The sequence below is a fragment of the Canis aureus genome, chromosome X (assembly GCF_053574225.1).
Source record: "Canis aureus isolate CA01 chromosome X, VMU_Caureus_v.1.0, whole genome shotgun sequence".
Lineage (NCBI taxonomy): Eukaryota > Metazoa > Chordata > Mammalia > Carnivora > Canidae > Canis > Canis aureus.
Genome location: NC_135649.1, coordinates 63,846,210 through 63,865,722, shown reverse-complemented (window position 1 = coordinate 63,865,722; position 19,513 = coordinate 63,846,210). Strand labels below are relative to the sequence as shown.

The 19,513-nt window shown below is 36.4% G+C and overlaps 1 protein-coding gene across 12 annotated transcripts in view; it reads left to right on the top strand.

The window, feature by feature from the left end:
* ATP7A (ATPase copper transporting alpha) overlaps window positions 1-19,513 on the top strand; it is a 154,689-nt gene that overhangs the window by 90,225 nt on the left and 44,951 nt on the right. For all 12 annotated transcript variants that reach the window (XM_077889249.1, XM_077889255.1, XM_077889253.1 and 9 more), the window contains 9 exons: window positions 477-640; window positions 5,833-5,994; window positions 7,465-7,541; window positions 7,919-8,144; window positions 9,246-9,479; window positions 10,866-10,957; window positions 12,202-12,329; window positions 13,335-13,489; window positions 13,703-13,837. In XM_077889249.1, the coding sequence (XP_077745375.1) occupies window positions 477-640; window positions 5,833-5,994; window positions 7,465-7,541; window positions 7,919-8,144; window positions 9,246-9,479; window positions 10,866-10,957; window positions 12,202-12,329; window positions 13,335-13,489; window positions 13,703-13,837 (1,373 nt within the window). The remainder of the gene's footprint in view (window positions 1-476; window positions 641-5,832; window positions 5,995-7,464; window positions 7,542-7,918; window positions 8,145-9,245; window positions 9,480-10,865; window positions 10,958-12,201; window positions 12,330-13,334; window positions 13,490-13,702; window positions 13,838-19,513) is intronic.

The window sequence follows — 19,513 nt, the reverse complement described above, 5'->3', positions numbered from 1 at the left end:
TAATTTTTAAAAAGATGTATTTATTTATTTGAGAGAGAGAATTGTGGGAGAGGCAGAGAGAGAGGGAGAGAGAGAATCCTCAAGCAGACTCCCCACTGAGCACAGAGCCTAATGTAGGGCTTGATCCCAGGACCTCTGAGATCCTGACTTGAGCTGAAATCAAGTTAGCTACAAAACTGACTAAGCCATCCAGGTGTCCCTAGCCCTAGTATTATTGATAATTGTTGAAACTGGGCAGTGGTTGTATTAAGTTTATTATGTTATTCTCTGTTTTGGGTATATGTAATTGAAAATTTCCATAATAAAAAGTCGTGGCCCCCTTTCAAAGTAGTTTTGTTTGGGTTCAAGACTATATAAAAATTAAGTAATAAATGTCTCTAGGTTCACTTTAATCCTTTTACAAGTGAAAAAAACTAATAGTATTACTCTTTTTATAAGGATATTATCTCAATTGTTTTTCTTATCAATGCTTCTAGGAATATATTCTGTACTTGTGGCTCTGATGGCTGGCAAGGCAGAAGTAAGATACAATCCTGTTGTTATACAACCTCCAATGATAGCTGAGTTCATCCGAGAGCTTGGATTTGGAGCCACTATGATAGAAAATGCTGATGAAGTAGATGGTGTTTTAGAACTTGTTGTAAGTAATTATTTTTATGTGATTAATACAATTTCTAGGAAAACTTAGGGAGGATTCAGAAAATAGTTCCAAAGGTATTTAAGGGTTGGGAAAATAAGACATAAAAGAAAAGTTAAGGAAAATGGAAAATAGAAGGATAAGATATAACTTAATGGAATGGTGGCCTTTGAGCATGGAATGTAAAAGATACTCATAACTCTATTAAGAACCAAAAAAAGAAGATTTAGGTTTGAATAAAGAAATGAAAATCAACTTTTATTTTATTTTTTAAAAGATTTTATTTATTTTTTCATGAGAGACACAGAGAGAGGGAGAGGCAGAGGCATAGGCAGAGGGAGAAGCAGGCTCCACACAGGGAGCCTGATGTGGGACTTGATCTCAGGACTCCAGGATCATGCCCTGGGCGGAAGGCAGGTGCTAAACCACTGAGCCGCCCAGGCATCCCAAAAATCAACTTTTAAATATAGTATGATTCCTACCAAGTAGGAATAGAAAAGAATAAATTTCAGATGCACCGAAGACTGAAATTTTATAAATGAAGTCATAGAACCAGGTTTAAGGCTTAAAATGGTTTAAAATGATCATTTTCTCCAATCCAACGAGTTGCATTTTATTTGTATAACTTAAACAATTAAAACAAAAAACTTAACACTGTACCAAGATTAGTTCCAGCTCAGTCAGAAATTTGAATGCAAAAAAACAAACATGAAATTACTAGAAGAAATATTTAGAGCTCTTTTCCCAGTATTTTATTTTATTTTTAATCTTTTTTATTTTTTTATTTTTATTTATTTTTTTAAAGTCTTATTTATTTATTCATAGACACACACACAGAGAGAGAGAGGCAGAGACACAGGCAGAGGGAGAGGGAGAAGCAGGCTCCATGCAGGGAGCCCGACGCGGGACTTGATCCCGGGCCTCCTGGATCACACCCCAGGCTGCAGGCGGCGCCAAACCGCTGCGCCACCGGGGCTGCCCTTCCCAGTATTTTATTATAAAAACTTGACACATCAGAAAAGTCAAAAGCATTGTACAGCAGACACCCTTATACACTCCACCTAGATTCCCCAATAACATTTTAGTGTATTTGTTTTACTATATGCAAGTCTGTTAATCCATTGTGTAAATAATTTTAGACTCACAAAGTTGCAAAACTAGTAGAGAATTTCTATGAAGCTTCCACCCAGCTTTGCCACAATAACAATATCTAATCTGTCGCTTAAAAAATAATATTAGAGTGGAAATGGCCTTTCTAAATATCATACAAAACCTATAAAAGGAAGGATTGATAAATTCATGTACATAAAAATTTTGTTTTGGAAGGAAAACACCATAAACAAAGTCAAGACAAGTAAATTGAATTTATTTCTTATCATAGATAAAGATTAATTTTCTTAATTATATAAAGAGGTATCAATAATAATAATAAAGAACCAACAACCCAAAAGGGAGATAGTAAAGGATATGAACTGACAGTTCACAGAAAATCCAAAATATTACCATTTTAAATATATGAAAAGATGTTCACCCTCACTTGTAATAAGAATAAAGCAAATAAAAACTGCATTGAAATGCTTTTTCACCTATTAGGTTGGTAAAGATCATACACAATTTTGGTAACACTATGTTTGTGATCTCTCATGTATTGCTGGTGGAGAGTTAATTGATACAGGCTCTCAGGGAATTTGTCAATGTCTATTAAAAATAAAATTGCACATACCCTTTGCTTTGGAAGTTCCACTCACAGGAAGTTATCCAACAGAAATCGTTGCAAATGTATGAAATGACATGAGTGCAAATATATTCATTATAATATTTTTTATTATAGCAAAAGATAGGAAAAAAACCTAAATGAATCACTGGGGACTAGTTACATAAATTACAGTACATTCGTATAGTGGGATACTAAGCAGCTATTAAAAAGAATGGATGGGTGTTTATTTTTTATTATTTATTTAAAAAATTTTAAAAAGACATTATTTTAGAGAAAGGGAAAGTAGGGAGAGGGGCAGCAGGAGAGGAAGAGAAAATCTTAAGCAGATGCCATGCTTAGTGTAAAGCCTAATGCAGGGCTCAGTCTCACTACCTGGAGATCACTACCTGAGCCAAAATCAAGAGTGGGATGCCAAACTGACTGCACCACCCAGGCGCCCCTATTTTTAAAGACTTCTAAACATAATAGCTTTATTGAAATATAATTCACATACCACAAAACTCACCCTTTTAAAGTGTACAATTCAGTGTTTGTTTTTTTTTATATCTTCAGAGTTGTGCAAGTATCACCATATCTAATTTTTAAAAACAATTTTTTTATTGGAGTTCAATTTGCCAACATATAGCATAACACCCAGGGCTCATCCCGCCAAGTGCCCCCCTCAATGCCCATCACCCAGTCACCCCAACCCCCCCACCCCCCGCCCACCTCCCCTTCCACTATCCCTTGTTCATCTCCCAGAGTTAGGTGTCTCTCATGTTTTGTCACCCTCACTGATATTTTCACTCATTTTCTCTCCTTTCCCCTTTATTCCCTTTCACTAATTTTTATATTCCCCAAATGAATGAGACCATATAATGTTTGTCCTTTTCCTGTTGACTTATTTCACTCAGCATAATACCCTCCAGGTCCATCCACATCCGCCGCCTGGGCTGCTCCAGGGCACGCCAGGCGCGCGCTCTAGCCCTTTAGGGAGCTCGGCCCGCGGTGTGGGGCGCGTTCTCCCCTGGGGCGCAGTTCCTCTGTTAGTGCCCCTGGGAGCCTGAGGGCATCCCTGCCCTCCTGGGATCCTGCCCAAGCTCCCTGCTAGCGCCTTTCCTTCCTGAAGATTGGTAAAGTTTCTGCTTCTCCGATACTGGGCTCTCCTGTCCTGGGGGCTCTCGCCGACCGGCCTTAGCCCGGCTCCTCGCGGGGCCCTTCCCCCTTGGATGCTTTTTTATTTATTTTTTTTCCGTCTTCCTACCTTGATAGAAGCGTGAACTCTTCTCACTGTAGCATTCCAGCTGTTCTCTCTTTAAATCTCAGACCGACTTAGTAGGTTTTCAGGATGATTTGAAAGTTATCTAGGTAAGTTGGTGGGGACAGGTGACTTGGGGACCCTACTCTTCTGCCATCTTCCCCTGCCTCCAATATCTAATTTTTTTAAAAAGATGTTTATTTATTCACAAGAGACACACAGGGAGGCAGAGATATAGGCAGAGGGAGGGAGCCTGATGCGGGACTTAATTTTAGGACCCCGGGATCACAACCTGAGCCAGAGGCAGACGCTCACCTGCTGAGCCACCCAGGTGCCTTCACCATATCTAATTTTAGGAGATTTTCATTAACCCAAGAAAGAAATGCCTTGCCTGTTAGCAGTTACTCCTTATTCTTAATATTAAGCATTCGTGTCTTCTTTCTTTTTCCCTTGGTCAGTCTACCAAGTTTGTCAATTTTGTCAGTTTTTTCAGAAAAATAATTTTTGGTTTATTGATTTTCTCTATTCTTTCTTTTATTAATTTCCATTCTAATCTAATTTCCTTCCTTTTGCTCACTTTATGTTTAGTTTGCTTTTCTTTTCTAGTAGCTCAACATGGAAGGTTAGGTTATTTATTTGAGATCTTTCTTATTTTTTAATATTGACATTTACAGCTACACATTTCCAAGTACTGCTTTTATTTCAGTTATTGTACTTTTCAATTCCAGACTGTCCATTGGGCCTTTTTAATGATCTCTCTTTATCAATATTATTTATTTGATGAGATATTATTCTCATATTTTCCTTTAATTCTTTTTTAAAAATGACTCATTTATTTTAGAGAGGGTGTGAGTGGGGGGAGGGGCAGAGAGAGAGAGAGAGAGAGGGAGAAAGAATCCTCAAGTAGACTCCCTACTAAGCACGTAGCCAGACATGGGGCTCAATCCCAGGACCTCAAGGTCATGACAAGAGCTGAAATCAAGAGTTGGCTCCTTAACCACCTGAGCCACCTAGGTGCCCCCTCTGATTTTCTTGAATAAATGCTTCCTGGATTGCTGAAAGCTTCTGTTTAATTTCCAAATTTCAAAAAAAAAGTTGGTTCTGACAGTTTTTGCCAGTTTTCTCATTGCTTTTATGGAGGAAATAATTTTCAAAGGCCTTTACTACACCATTACTGATATTCTTTCAGTAGATATTTTTGTTTACTTGTTTTTATTGAAGTTCAATTTGCCAACATGTAACACCCAGTGCTCATCCCATCTCAGTAGATATTCTTGAATAGAAGCTTTGTAATTTGTTGTATACTTGTTAGTCACTTCCCAGAGTCTTTAAATGGTTGTTTTTTGAAACTTTTGTCCAATTTTTAAAGATGATTTTATTTATTTGAGAGAGAGAGAAAGAGAGAAAGTGAGAGAAAGCATGAGCGGGGAGGAGGGAGAGAAACAGTCTCCCCACTGAGCAGGGAGCCCGACTCAGGGCTGCATCCCAGGACCCTGGGATCATGACCCTGAGCCAAAGGCAGATGTTTAACAGACTGAACCATCCAGGTGCCCTAAAACTTTTGTTCAATTTTATCATTGCTTTTTGGGGAAAGGATTTGCTGAGTTTCACACACAGTCATTCCAGAAGTTCTGCTATTCTATTTTAGAATTTAATACCAAGCTGAACTATAACCTCACCCAAGACATAAGGCAAAATGCATTTTTAGACAAAAGTATGATACTTTTGTCACCCATTAACTTTTATTAAAAGTAATAAAAAAAGACTAAAAATTCTGGACAGAAACAAGACATTAAATACAAGAAACAAGGGATGCATGAGTGGCTCAGCGGTTGAGCATCTGCCTTTGGCAGGGCATAATCCTGGAGTCCCGGAATCGAGTCCCACATCAGGCTCCCTGCATAAAGCCTGCTTCTCCCTCTGCCTCTCTCTGTGTCTCTCATGAAGAAATAAATAAAATCTTTTTAAAAATACAGGAAACAATAGATGTCAAATCCTCTATCACAGAGTAATGACAGGAAGAGGGATACTGACTTAGTGAGATCCTCTTCTGTTTAACCTATTGCAGCTGGGACCATATCTTTGTTCCATTTAATTTTATATGAAAACAGCATTCTAATGAACATATCTGAAGGATATTAATAGTGCAGATAAGGTCTTGTGTGTTAATCCCATGTTACAATCAATGTTTAATGGAGGTAAGAGTAGATTTCTGAGTAACAAAACCTTTGTCTTTTACAGGTGAGAGGAATGACGTGTGCCTCCTGTGTACATAAAATAGAGTCTATCCTCACAAAACACAGAGGGATCTTCTACTGCTCTGTGGCCCTGGCAACCAACAAAGCACATATTAAATATGACCCAGAAATTATTGGTCCCAGGGATATTATCCATATGGTTGAAGTAAGTGGTAAGATTTTGCATTTCTGTGTTCTTGCTTGTTCAGTCAGCACTCCGTTGAATCATTTCTGGTTTGTATCAGATATGATGAAAAAGATCTGGTCCCTTTGATTACTCTCAATTAACATGTCTCAAATTTAACATAAATATGTTTACAACATAATATGGTTTTTTTTCTTGGTCTTTGTCAGGAAGAGTTAGGCAAAGCCATACTGGCACTATTAATCAGGAGCAGACTGCAGGTAGAACCACAAATCCTTTAAAAATATTTAGAAAATGGCAATAAAGTATAATTTGTTATAAGATTATTTAATCATTAAGAAAGCAAGCAGCATCATGTTAGATCCTTTATTGTTAGGTCAAAGCAAATTATGTAATTTTTTAAATTTGTGTATAGTTAACACAGCAATGTTATATTAGTTTCAGGTATACAGTATAGTGATTCAACAACTCAGTAGTTATGCTGTGCTCACCACAAGTGTAGTGACACCACATCTATCACCATACACACTATTACAGTACCATTGACTGCATTCCCTATGTTGTATGTTTTTTTCCATGACTTATTCATTCCATACCTGGAAGCCTGTATCTCCTGTTCCTCTTCACCCATTTTACCCATCTCCCATCTACCTCCTCTCTGCCAGTAATCAGATCGTTCTTTGTATTTATGGGTCTGATGCTGCTTTAAAAAGATGTGTTTTTAAGTATGAAATAAAAAAAAGTATGAAATTTAAAGGAACAAACCCTTTTGTCAGAAACTTATCTTGTGTTCTTCAATTAATCTGAAGTGGTAGTACATGTGAAAATGCTTTAAAAGATTTAATGCGAAAAAAATAAAAAAAATAAAAGATTTAATGCGGTATAGCCTTGGTATTATAATAATTGGAGCATATTAATAGTTCAAATAAGATCCTATTGGTATAGATAATAATATTAACATCTTTGTGAAGCTAGCATTATCCAGTATTTATTAGAACCAGTTACCAAGATTGCAAAGCTTCACCTCTTAATTTTATTCTCACAACAGTGTTGTCCTCTTCATTTTGGAGGTGATGAAACTCAGGTTAATAGAAGTTAAGTTACTTACCCAAAATCACATAGCTAGAAAGTGTCATAGCTGGGATTTGAGCCTATTCTTTCTGACTCTAAAGCTCATCCTTTCTTTTTTCACTGGGCTACACTGCCAACAAATATAAGATGGCAGCATTTTCCCTAGCAGTTGAAAATATAGTATATGTTACTGTCTATATGGATATGAATCTTACTTATGTGTAGTTTTCTTTAATACTTTGTTTTATTTAAGAAAAGGGAGCACATCTTCATCTGTGCATTCACCGGAGTGACTTAATTCACAATTATTGACTTACACTCAATAACTGAGTTGTTCTTAATGACAATACAGTGGCTTAGAATTTCTCTATAATATTTTTACATTCAGTAAAGTAATTGTTTTCTTGTGACTTTCCTTAGAGCTTAGGTTTTGAAGCTTCTTTGGTCAAGAAGGATCGGTCAGCAAGCCACTTGGACCATAAACGAGAAATAAGACAGTAAGTACTTTTGGTGTGTCAGTGAAAAACAGATTTTGACTCTTTGTTACAAATTTGTTTTAAGAGGGAAAGAATGAGGGAGAGGAAGAGGAAGAGAGAATCTTAAGTAGGTTCCACACTCAGCACAGAGCCTGACATGGGGCTTGATCTCATGACCCTGAAATCATGATCTGAGCTGAAATCAAAAGTTGGAGGCTTAACGGACTGAGCCACCCAGGTGCCCTCTTTGTTACAAATTTAACATTCTGTTGACATGTCAGTTTTTACAATGTCATCCTTATATTGGTTGAAGTGGTCACAATTTGTGTTTCCCTATAGTAGATAGAATCTTTAACCATTAGCTACTTAACTAAAATGAGTTTTCTTTTCTATGTAAGGTGGAGACGATCCTTCCTTGTGAGCCTCTTTTTCTGTATTCCTGTGATGGGGCTGATGATATATATGATGGTTATGGATCACCATCTAGCAATTCTTCACCATAATCAGAACATGAGTCAAGAAGAAATGATCAACATTCATTCTTCTATGTTCCTGGAGCGCCAGATCCTGCCAGGATTGTCCATTATGAATTTGCTATCCTTTTTATTGTGTGTACCTGTACAGGCAAGTGAAATGTTAATAAGTATATATGTTAATAATGAAAAATAGCAAAATGTGACAGGCAAGGCTATTTTCAATTGCAAAACAGATATTAGCCAGAAGTTTGATCATTTTATGCTGGATGTCTCATAAAAACAATCTTAAACTGAGTGGTTTGAATAGATAATGAATTCCATTTAATTCCTAAGGATATTGTTTAACAACAAAGCAGAGAAATAGTTCAATTCATATCTGCTGTTGTATATAACTTCATCTTTAAAGTTATAATAATAAAATAGATTATATTTTAGTTACATTTGTATTTTATATTCTATATTAAATATATTAAAATTAATTATATTCATATTAGTATGTTATAAATATATATTTAATTAATTAGTAATTTATTATATAAAATTATGGTGATAATTATAATACCATGTTATTATTTTTATTATTTCTCCCTGGTACTGAAGTACATTACTTTTGTATGTTTTCAACTCTTCTTTTTATTTGTTTATTTATTTTTTATGTTTTAATTTTTTTTTCAACTCTTCTTTTTAGATAAACTTTTACTGTGGAACACTTCCATCTAATTAATTTATTCCTTTTTCTGATCCTTATAAAAGGCAATGATGATTTTAAGAACAACTTAGTATGTTTCTCTGTCCTAATGAAAAAATAAGCTTTTCAGTTATGTTTACCAGTGAAAACAGCCAGCAGTTCCAGTAGCTTGTGATATACTACTTAGGTTGAATTTCAGGCAGGGGAGCTGAGTTTTATATAAAAAAACCCTTGTCAAAAGAATGTAATTATTTTCTTAGTTCTTGTTTTTGCTAGCATCTAAAAGAAAAATCCATGAATCATTTAACTTTCTTTGTATTTTGGAATATCCATTGGGTTGTAGAGGACAGCTGCCAAGGACTTCTATAGCAATTTGAATCTCAATACACACATACCTGCTAAAATACAAACATTATTGTTTCAGCTTAAAATCTTTCTGTAGTGTTTATGGATTAGATCAAAGCAAAAGGAAATTAACATTGAGACTGTACCTTTGTTGTTGAGCTACATGTGAATCTCAGCATTTTTTAAAAGGCAATAATTATTGTGTTTATATTACAGTTTTTTGGAGGCTGGTACTTCTACATTCAGGCCTACAAAGCACTGAAGCATAAAACAGCAAATATGGATGTACTGATTGTGCTGGCAACCACCATTGCATTTGCCTACTCTTTGGTTATTCTTCTGGTTGCAATGTATGAAAGAGCAAAAGTAAACCCTATTACTTTCTTTGATACACCTCCTATGCTATTTGTGTTTATTGCACTAGGCCGGTGGCTGGAACATATAGCAAAGGTAAAGTAAGAAAGGATGACATTTGTTAACATCTTGAGTGGATAAGAGATCATATTTTCTAGACCAGTTATTGGAAATATACATTGATTTATATAGTTAACAAAAGAAGTACTTCCATTTGGGTAATTTTTTTTTTCATTTGGGTAATATTTTAAGTTAAATATTCCTTTAGAAGATTTACCAAATTTATGGAATTAATACTGTAAATAGTACAGTATATCCATATTTATTTTAAGAGAGAGAGATTTCCTAAGTACTTATTTATATCACGTTTCTAATGGAAAAATTGATGTAACCACAAGATTTAAAATAATGATGGAAAAAAATATTCAGCTGTGGGCAGCCTGGGTGGCTCAGCGGTTTAGCGCCCGCTTTGGCCCACAGTGTGATCCTGGAGGCCTGGGATGGAGTCCCATGTCGGGCTCCCTGCATGGAGCCTGCTTCTCCCTCTGCCTGTGTCTCTGCCTCTCTCTCTGTGTCTCTCATAAATAAATAAATAAATAAATAAATAAATAAATAAATAAATAAATAAAATCTTTAAAAAAAATTCACCTGTAATCCCATGCTATAATGGAAATTACTTTCTAATTCTGTTCTGTATACCTTTATATTTTAGAAAGTGGCAAACCTAGTATATATACTAGTTTATCCTTAACACTAGAAAGTTTTTTCCCTATTTTTGCATTCCAGATAATTATTTGGTATTTTCTAAGTATTCTGTCAAATCATTGTGCTGTGACTCATTAAACCATTTCAGTTTTGTTCTCAATTAGATTGTTCCCAGTTTTAAATTTTAGATAATCCTGCATTAAACATATTCATGTTTAATAGTAATTTCTATTGAATTAGTATCTTAGGATAAATTACAAAGTATATGAGTAAAGGGCATAAATCTTTTTTTGGCTCATGCTACAAGTTGTAACAATTTTTTGTCAGTAAGAATATGTTAGTGAAGTAGTTTTACAACTTCATTAGGATTAACTCCTGTATAAATTCTTGCTAGTTAGTAGGCATTAAATGGTATCATAGAGTTGCTTTTGTTTGCATTTCTTCTATTAATAGCAGGAACAAATCTGTTTCTACACATCAGTTATTTTATTTCTTCTTAAATGAATTGCCTGATGATGTCCTTTGCTCATATACCTGAGTTCTTGAAGTTTTTCCTATTAATTTACATTACTTACTTATAAACTATACCTAATAATACATTTTATATTTTGTATACTTCATATTTTTGAAGTGAAGCATATTCTAATTTGAACTAATTAATATTCCTAAAGCTACCTTTTTGGCAAATGTTAAGTATTATATCTTTATTTTAGGTAAAACCTGAGCTTTTTTTTTTTTTTGCCTTAGCATTGTTAGCATGTTTATTTTCATTTATAGGGCAAAACATCAGAGGCACTTGCCAAGCTAATTTCACTACAAGCTACAGAAGCAACTATTGTAACTCTTGACTCTGATAATATTCTCCTAAGGTATTTATTTTCATTCTTCCCCCTTCTCATTTTAACTTCTTACGAAAAATGTCGAATATACCCAGAGGTAGAGAGAAGAATATAATGAACCTACATAATCTATCTCCCAGATTTAACAGTTATTCACATTTCATCAAACTTCATTTATACATCCTATCTTTACATTGTTGCAGTAGTATTTTAAATTACAATCATATTGGTTTATTGCTAAATATTCCTATAGTACCTCTATTAAAATAGGACATTCTTATGTAACTATAATACCATATTGCATTTAAGAAGATTAACAATACTTTAGTATCATCTAATATGTAGTCTATATTCTCATTTTTCCTTTTATCTCCAAAAAGTTATTTATTTGTTTATTTAGAGAGGGGTGAAAGAGAGAGCATGAGTCAGCACATGTGTGAGTTGGGGGAGGAGCAGACAGGGAAGAGCAGATGAGGAGGGCAAGGGAGGGGGAAAGAATCTCAAGCAGACTCTGCTGAGCACAGAGCCCAAGGTGGGGCTTGATCTCATCCTGAGATCATGACCTGAGCAGAACAAGAGTCGGATGCTTAACTGACTGAACTATCCAGGTGCCTCTGTCTCCAAAAGTTTTGTTTCTTTGTTTGAAATTGAAATCAAACAAGGTCCATGTGTCAAGCATTTGACTGACATGTTTCTTTTAATCTAGAACAGCTCTTCCCTCCTATTCACACCCTCTCACTGCCGCCCTTTGCAGGTGTCTTGTTAAAGAACCATGCATCATTTGTCCTGTAGAATATCACGCAGTCTGAATCAAACTCTGCTTCCTTGTGGTGTCACCTAACTTGTTCTATAACTCCTGTGTTACCTGTAAACTGGAAGTTAGAGCTAAAGACGTGAGAAGATTTCATTCTGTTTTTAAAAATTTCATTCTTTTTTATTTCTTATTTGTATACTCATACAATTATATAGGCAAATTTACACAATAAATAAATAGTTTAGTTAAATACAACCTCTCACATTATTTTCTAAAGATTTAACTTATTCATTCAGTCACTATTCAACAAAAATACAGGGCACCCACTGTGTGCCAGGTACTGAGCTGTTCCCCAATAGTAAACAGAACTGACATTGCAGCTCCAGCTTACATGTTAGTTCTAGTTTCCATTGATAGCAATTATGCTGCCACAAGCTTGACCTGAACCAATAAGTTGGCACAGAAAGATCAGGCTGAAAAGCATATTTTCCCAATACTTTTTATGTTAATTCCTATCCAGTGAAGAACAAGTGGATGTAGAACTTGTACAACGTGGAGACATCATTAAAGTGGTTCCAGGAGGCAAATTTCCGGTGGATGGCCGTGTTATTGAAGGACATTCTATGGTAGATGAGTCCCTCATCACAGGTATGTTCTTTCAGAGGATCATGACATGAAAGTAAAGTGAATCCACAGTGTTAATAAAAAAAATAGGAACAAAAGGTAGAGAGCTTTTTGTAGAAACTATGGAATGAGTAAATGATGAGTAAAGAGAATATGAATTCTGTTTAAGACTGTATTATTTCAATTTCTGTAGATTTACTTTGTGTTTTCCATGATGCTACTGAAAGCTCTTTTCACTGAAGATTGTTAATTACTACAATGTGTAACCCAAGGAAGTTGTCTCATTCTAATGTGTTGTCCAAGAGACTTTGGCAGATTTTCCTGAGCAAATACCTATTTTGTTTTCCTGCCCTAAAGACTGGTCTGGTCTGAGCTGGAATATGACGCCAGGTTTTCCACATCAGGGTCTGCTCTAAGAGATTAAGCTTTAGAGTAGTTTTGGAGATCTTAGATAACTAAGGCCAATCTGGAACAGAACCAACGTAATACCTTTCCTGCCTTAACCCTCAGGATAGTCCCAGAAAAGGCTCAGTTTATGGATTATGAGGAAATGATTTAGGAATCTGTGTTTCTCAATAGGGTTCTATTGCCAGTTCAGGTGGGACAGTTCTTCTGGGAGACTGCTTGCACATTGTAATACATTTAGTATCCCTGACACTGGCCCACTAAATTGGAGTAGCAGTACCCCATGCTCCAATAGTTATTATAAATAAGAACTCCCACATTTCTAAATGCTCCTTGGGAACATATTTAAAACCAATGATCTAAGACTAGGATGCAGCTTTAAAGGTGTCTGCATATAAGAGCTGAATTAATAGATTTTTCTAGTTTAAGGTATGTATACCTGGGTTTGGCCCAGAACTGACATAAGAAAAAAGGGAGGAAAACTTTGACCTAGGCATTTATCCAGATTCTATTTCATGAAATAAGAATATACTTTACACATATCTTTGACAATTAATAAATAACAACATGTTTCAAGATAGTATTTATTTATGTTCCCTAAATCTATCTTTACTCCTTATGCAGGGGAGGCAATGCCTGTGGCTAAGAAATCTGGCAGCACAGTAATTGCTGGTTCCATTAACCAGAATGGGTCACTACTTATCCGTGCAACCCATGTTGGAGCTGAAACAACACTATCTCAAATAGTTAAACTTGTGGAAGAGGCACAAACATCAAAGGTAACTTAATTCCCTAGAAAAAACAAAGTATTTTTTAAAAGACTACTCAGTATAAATCTTGACCTAGCTTTTATATTTTCCTTTAACTCTAGTTGCATTAATATGGAGATTATTAAAATATTTGTGTATAATACCAAATATACTCTGTATTCATTATCAAAAAAGGAAACTTTTATACATGTATTATTATTATTGTTGTTGTTATTATTCTAGGCTCCTATCCAGCAGTTTGCAGACAAACTCAGTGGCTACTTTGTTCCCTTTATTGTTATTATTTCCATTGCTACCCTTTTGGTTTGGATTATAATTGGATTCCTGAATTTTGAAATTGTGGAAACCTACTTTCCTGTAAGTGACTTGTAACAACTCTTTACCATATGCAAAACAGTTTGTGAATCTTTTGTATAAACTATTAGTTGGAAAATAATTTTAGTAATTACTATTATCTTTAAGGGCCTAGAATGGAAGTGTAATAAGAATAACATTTGCATTTCTATAAATATAAAAATTTCCTTCAGGAAAGGAATTTTTTCTTTAATTTTTAAACTTATTTTCATTATGATTTTCCCAAAGCAAGTACTGAACTTTTATATTTTATACCTAGTCTCATTCCCAACATGACTTTGCTTTCTAACAGGGCTGTAGATAATATTGAAAAAAACCATGGGATCTCAGCTCTGTCATATGCCATCAGTGTGACCTTAGGTCAACTTAATTTTTTTTTCTGGATATTTTTTTATTGGAGTTCGATTTGCCAACATATATAGCATAACACCAGTGCTCATCCCGTCAAGTGCCCCCTCTCAGTGCCTATCACCCAGTCACCCCAATGCCCAGCCTACCTCCCTTCCACTACCCCTTTTTCGTTTCCCAGACATAGGTGTCTCATGTTCTGTCACCCCCACTGATATTTCCCAATCATTTTCTCTCCTTTCCCCTTGATTCCCATTCACTGTTTTTTATATTCCCCAAATGAATGAGACCATATAATGTCTGTCCTTCTCCAATTGGCTTACTTCACTCAGCATAGTACCCTCCAGTTCCATCCACGTCGAAGCAAATGGTGGGTATTTGTCGTTTCTAATGGCTGAGTAATATTCCATTGTATATATAAACCACATCTTCTTTACCATTCATCTTTTGATGGACACCGAGGCTCCTACCACAGTTTGGCTATTGTGGATATTGCTGCTATAAACATCGGGGTGCAGGTGTCCCGGTGTTTCATTGCATCTGTATCTTTGGGGTAAATCCCCAGCAGTGCAATTGCTGGGTCGTAGGGCAGATCTATTTTTAACTCTTTGAGGAACCTCCACACAGTCTTCCAGAGTGGCTGCACCAGTTCACATTCCCACCAATAGTGCAAGAGGGTTCCCCTTTCTCCACATCCTCTTCAACATTTTTTATTTCCTGTCTGGTTAATTTTCCCCATTCTCACGGGTGTGAGGTGGTATCTCATTGTGGTTTTGATTTGTATTTCCCTGAACCAGTGATGTGGAGCATTTTCTCATGTGGTGTTGGCCATGTCTATGTCTTCCTCTGTGAGATTTCTGTTCATGTCTTCTGTCCATTTTATGATTGGATTGTTTGTTTCTTTGGTGTTGAGTTTAAGAAGTTCTTTATAGATCTTGGAAACTAGCCCTTTATCTGATACGTCATTTGCAAATATCTTCTCCCACTCTGTAGGTTGTCTTTGAGTTTTGTTGACTGTTTCTTTTGCTGTGCAGAAGCTTTTTATCCTGAGTAAGTCCCAATAGTTCATTTTGGCTTTTGTTTCTCTTGCCTTCATGGATGTATCTTGCAAAAAGTTGCTGAGGCCAGGTTTAAAAAGGGTGTTGCCTGTGTTCTTCTCTAGGATTTTGACGGATTCTTGTCTCACATTGAGATCTTTCATCCATTTTGAGTTTGTCTTTGTGTAAGGTGTAAGAGAATGGTCTAGTTTCATTCTTCTGCACGTGGCTGTCCCAATTTTCCCAGCACCATTCATTAAAGAGACTGTCCTTTTTCCAGTGGATAGTCTTTCCTGCTTTGTCGAATATTAGTTGACCATAGAGTTGAGGGCCCATTTCTGGGTTCTGTATTATGTTCCATTGATCTATGTGTCTGTTTTGTGCCAATACCATACTGTCTTGATGATCACAGCTTTGTAGTACAACTTGAAATCCAGCATTGTGATGCCCCCGGGTCTGGTTTTCTTTTTCAATATTCCCCTGGCTATTCGGGATCTTTTCTGATTCGACACAAATCTTAAGATGATTTGTACCAACTCTCTGAAGAAAGTCCATGGTACTTGATAGGGATTGCATTAAATGTGTAAATTTCCCTGGGTAGCATTGACATTTTCAACATATTAATTCTTCCATTCCATGAGCATGGAATATTTTTCCATCTCTTTATGTCTTCCTCAATTTCTTTTAGAGGTGTTCTGTAGTTTTTAGGGTATAGATCCTTTACCTCTTTGGTTAGGCTTATTCCTAGGTATCTTATGCTTTTGGGTGAAATTGTCAATGGGATTGACTCCTTCATTTCTCTTTCTTCAGTCTCATTGTTAGTGTATAGAAGTGCCACTGATTTCTGGGCATTGATTTTATATCCTGCCACACGCCAAAATGCTGTCTGAGTTCTAGCAATCTTGGGGTGGAGTCTTTTGGGTTTTCTATGTACAGTATCATGTCATCTGAAAAGAGGGAGAGTTTGACTTCTTCTTTGCCAATTTGAATGCCTTTTATTTCTTTCTGTTGTTTGATTGCTGAGGCTAGGACTTCTAGTACTCTGTTGAATAGCAGTGGTGAGAGTGGACATCCCTGTTGTGTTCCTGATCTTAGGGGAAAGGCTCCCAGTGTTTCCCCATTGAGAATGATATTTGCTGTGGGCTTTTTGTAGATGGCTTTTAAGATGCTGAGGAATGTTCCCTCTATCCCTACACTCTCAAGAGTTTTGATCAGGAATGGATGCTACATTTTGTCAAATGCTTTCTCTGCATCTATTGAGAGGATCCTATGGTTCTTGTTTTCTCTCTTGCTGATATGATCAATCACATTGATTGTTTTACGAGTGTTGAACCAGCCTTGCATCCCGGGGATAAATCCCTCTTGGTCATGGTGAATAATATTTTTTATGTACTGTTGGATCCTATTGGCTAGTATCTTTTTTTTTATAAATTCATTTTTTATTGGTGTTCAGTTTGCCAACATATAGAATAACACCCAGTGCTCATACCATCAAGTGCCCCGCTCAGTGACCGTCACCCAGTCACCCCATCCCCCCGCCCACCTCCGTTTCTACCACCCCTAGTTCGTTTCCCAGAGTTAGGAGTCTCTCATGCTCTGTCTCCCTTTCTGATATTTCCCACTCATTTTTTCTCCTTTCCCCTTTATTCCCTTTCACTATTTTTTATATTCCCCAAATGAATGAGACCATATAATGTTTGTCCTTCTCTGATTTACTTTTTTCACTCAGCATAATACCCTCCAGTTCCATCCACATCGAAGCAAATGGTGGGTATTTATCGTTTCTAATGGCTGAGTAATATTCCATTGTATACATAGACCACATATTCTTTATCCATTCATCTTTTGATGGACACCAAAGCTCCTTCCACAGTTTGGCTTTTGTGGACATTTCTGCTATAAACATCGAGGTGCAGGTGTCCCGGCGATTCACTGCATCTGTATTTTGGGGTAAATCCCCAGCAGTGCAATTGCTGGGTCGTAGGGCAGATCTATTTTTAACTCTTTGAGGAACCTCCACACAGTTTTCCAGAGTGGCTGCACCAGTTCACATTCCCACCAACAGTGCAAGAGGGTTCCCCTTTCTCCACATCCTCTCTAACATTTGTTATTTCCTGTCTGGTTAATTTTCCCCATTCTCACGGGTGTGAGGTGGTATCTCATTGTGGTTTTGATTTGTATTTCCCTGAACCAGTGATGTGGAGCATTTCCTCATGTGCTTCTTGGCCACGTCTATGTCTTCCTCTGAGATTTCTGTTCATATCTTTTGCCCGTTTCATGATTGGATTGTTTCTTTGGTGTTGAGTTTAATAAGTTCTTTAGAAATCTTGGATACTAGCCCTTTATCTGATGCGTCATTTGCAAATATCTTCTCCCATTCTGTAGGTTGTCTTTTAGTTTTGTTGTGCAAAAGCTTCTTATCTTGATGAAGTCCCAATAATTCATTTTTGCTTTTGTTTCTCTTGTCTTGGCTAGTATCTTGTTGAAAAATTTTACATCTGTGTTCATCAGGGATATTGGTGTATAATTTTAATTTTTGGTGGGGTCTTTGTCTGGTTTTGGAATCAAGGCTATGCTATGCTGGCTTCATAAAACAAGTTTGGAAGTATTCCATCCTTTTCTATCTTTTGGAACATCTTTAGTAGAATAGGTATTATTTCTTCTTCAAACTTTTGACAGAATTCCGCTGGGAAGCCATCTAGCCCTGGACTTTTTTGTCTTGGGAGGATTTGTTGACTGCTTAAATTTCCACCCTGGTTATTGGCCTGTTCAGGTTTTCTATTTCTTCCTGTTCCACTTTTGGTAGTTTTTTGGCTTTCCAGAAACGCATCCATTTCTTCTAGATTGCCTAATTTATTGGTGTATAGCCGCTCCTAATAGGTTTTTAAAAATTGTTTGTATTTCCTTGGTATTGGTTGTGATCTCTCCTTTTTATTCGTGATTTTATTAATTTGAGTCTTTTTTCTTTTTAATAAGGCTGGCTAATCGTTTATCTATCTTATTAATTCTTTCAAAGAACAAACTGCTCATTTTGTTGATCTGTTCCACAGTTCTTCTGGTCTCTATTTCATTGATTTCTGCTCGAATCTTTATTTACTCTCCTCTTCTGCTGGGTGTAGGTTTTATTTGCTGTTCTTTCTCCAGTTCCTTTAAGTGCAAGGTTAGCTTTTGTATTTGAGTTCTTTCCAGTTTTTGGATGGATGGTTGTATTGCGATGTATTTCCCTCTCAGGACTGCTTTTCCTGTATCCCAAAGATTTTGAATGGTTGTATGTTCGTTCTCATTAGTTTCCATGAATCTTTTTACTTTTACCCTAATTTCCTGGTTGACCCTTTCATCTTTTAGCAGGATGGTCTTTAACCTCCACGTTATTGAATTTCTTCCAAATTTCTTCTCATGATTGAGTTCTAGTTTCAAAGCATTATGGTCTGAAAATATGCAGGGGACAATCCCAATCTTTTGGTTTTGGTTAAGATCTGATTTGTGACCCACTATGTGGTCTATTCTGGAGAAAGTTCCATGTGCACTTGAGAAGAATGTGTATTCAGTTGTGTTTGGATGTTAAGTTCTGTAATTATTTTTGAAATCCATCTGGTCCAGTGTATCATTTAAAGCTCTTGTTTCTTTGGATATGTTGTGCTTAGAAGATCTGTCAATTACAGATAGCGCAGTGTTGGTCTCCCAGTATTAGTGTATTATTATATAGGTATGTCTTAACTTTGGTTATTTTTTTTTTAATTTTTTAATTTATTTATGATAGTCATACAGAGAGAGAGAGGCAGAGGGAGAAGCAGGCTCCATGCACAGGGACCCCGACGTGGGATTCGATCCCGGGTCTCCAGGATCGCGCCCTGGGCCAAAGGCAGGCACCAAACCGCTGTGCCACCCAGGGATCCCCCTTAACTTTGGCTATCAATTGATTGATAGACTTGGCAGCTGCCACATTAGGGGCATAAATATTCATGGTTGTTACTTCCTTTTGTTGGATAGATCCTTTAAGTATGATATAGTGTCCCTCTTCATCTCTTACTACCGTCTTTGGGATAAAGTTTAATTTATCTGATAAATAGCAAGATTGCTACCCCTGCTTTCTTTTGAGGACCATTTGAATGGTAAATGGTTCTCCACCCTTTCATTTTCAGGCTGTAGGTGTCCTTAGGTCTAATATGAGTCTCTTGTAGACAACAAATAGATGGGTCTTGCTTTTTCTTTTTCTTTAAGATTTTATTTATTTTTTCATGAGATATGTAGAGAGAGAGCGAGAGAGAGAGAGAGAGAGAGAGAGAGATAGGCA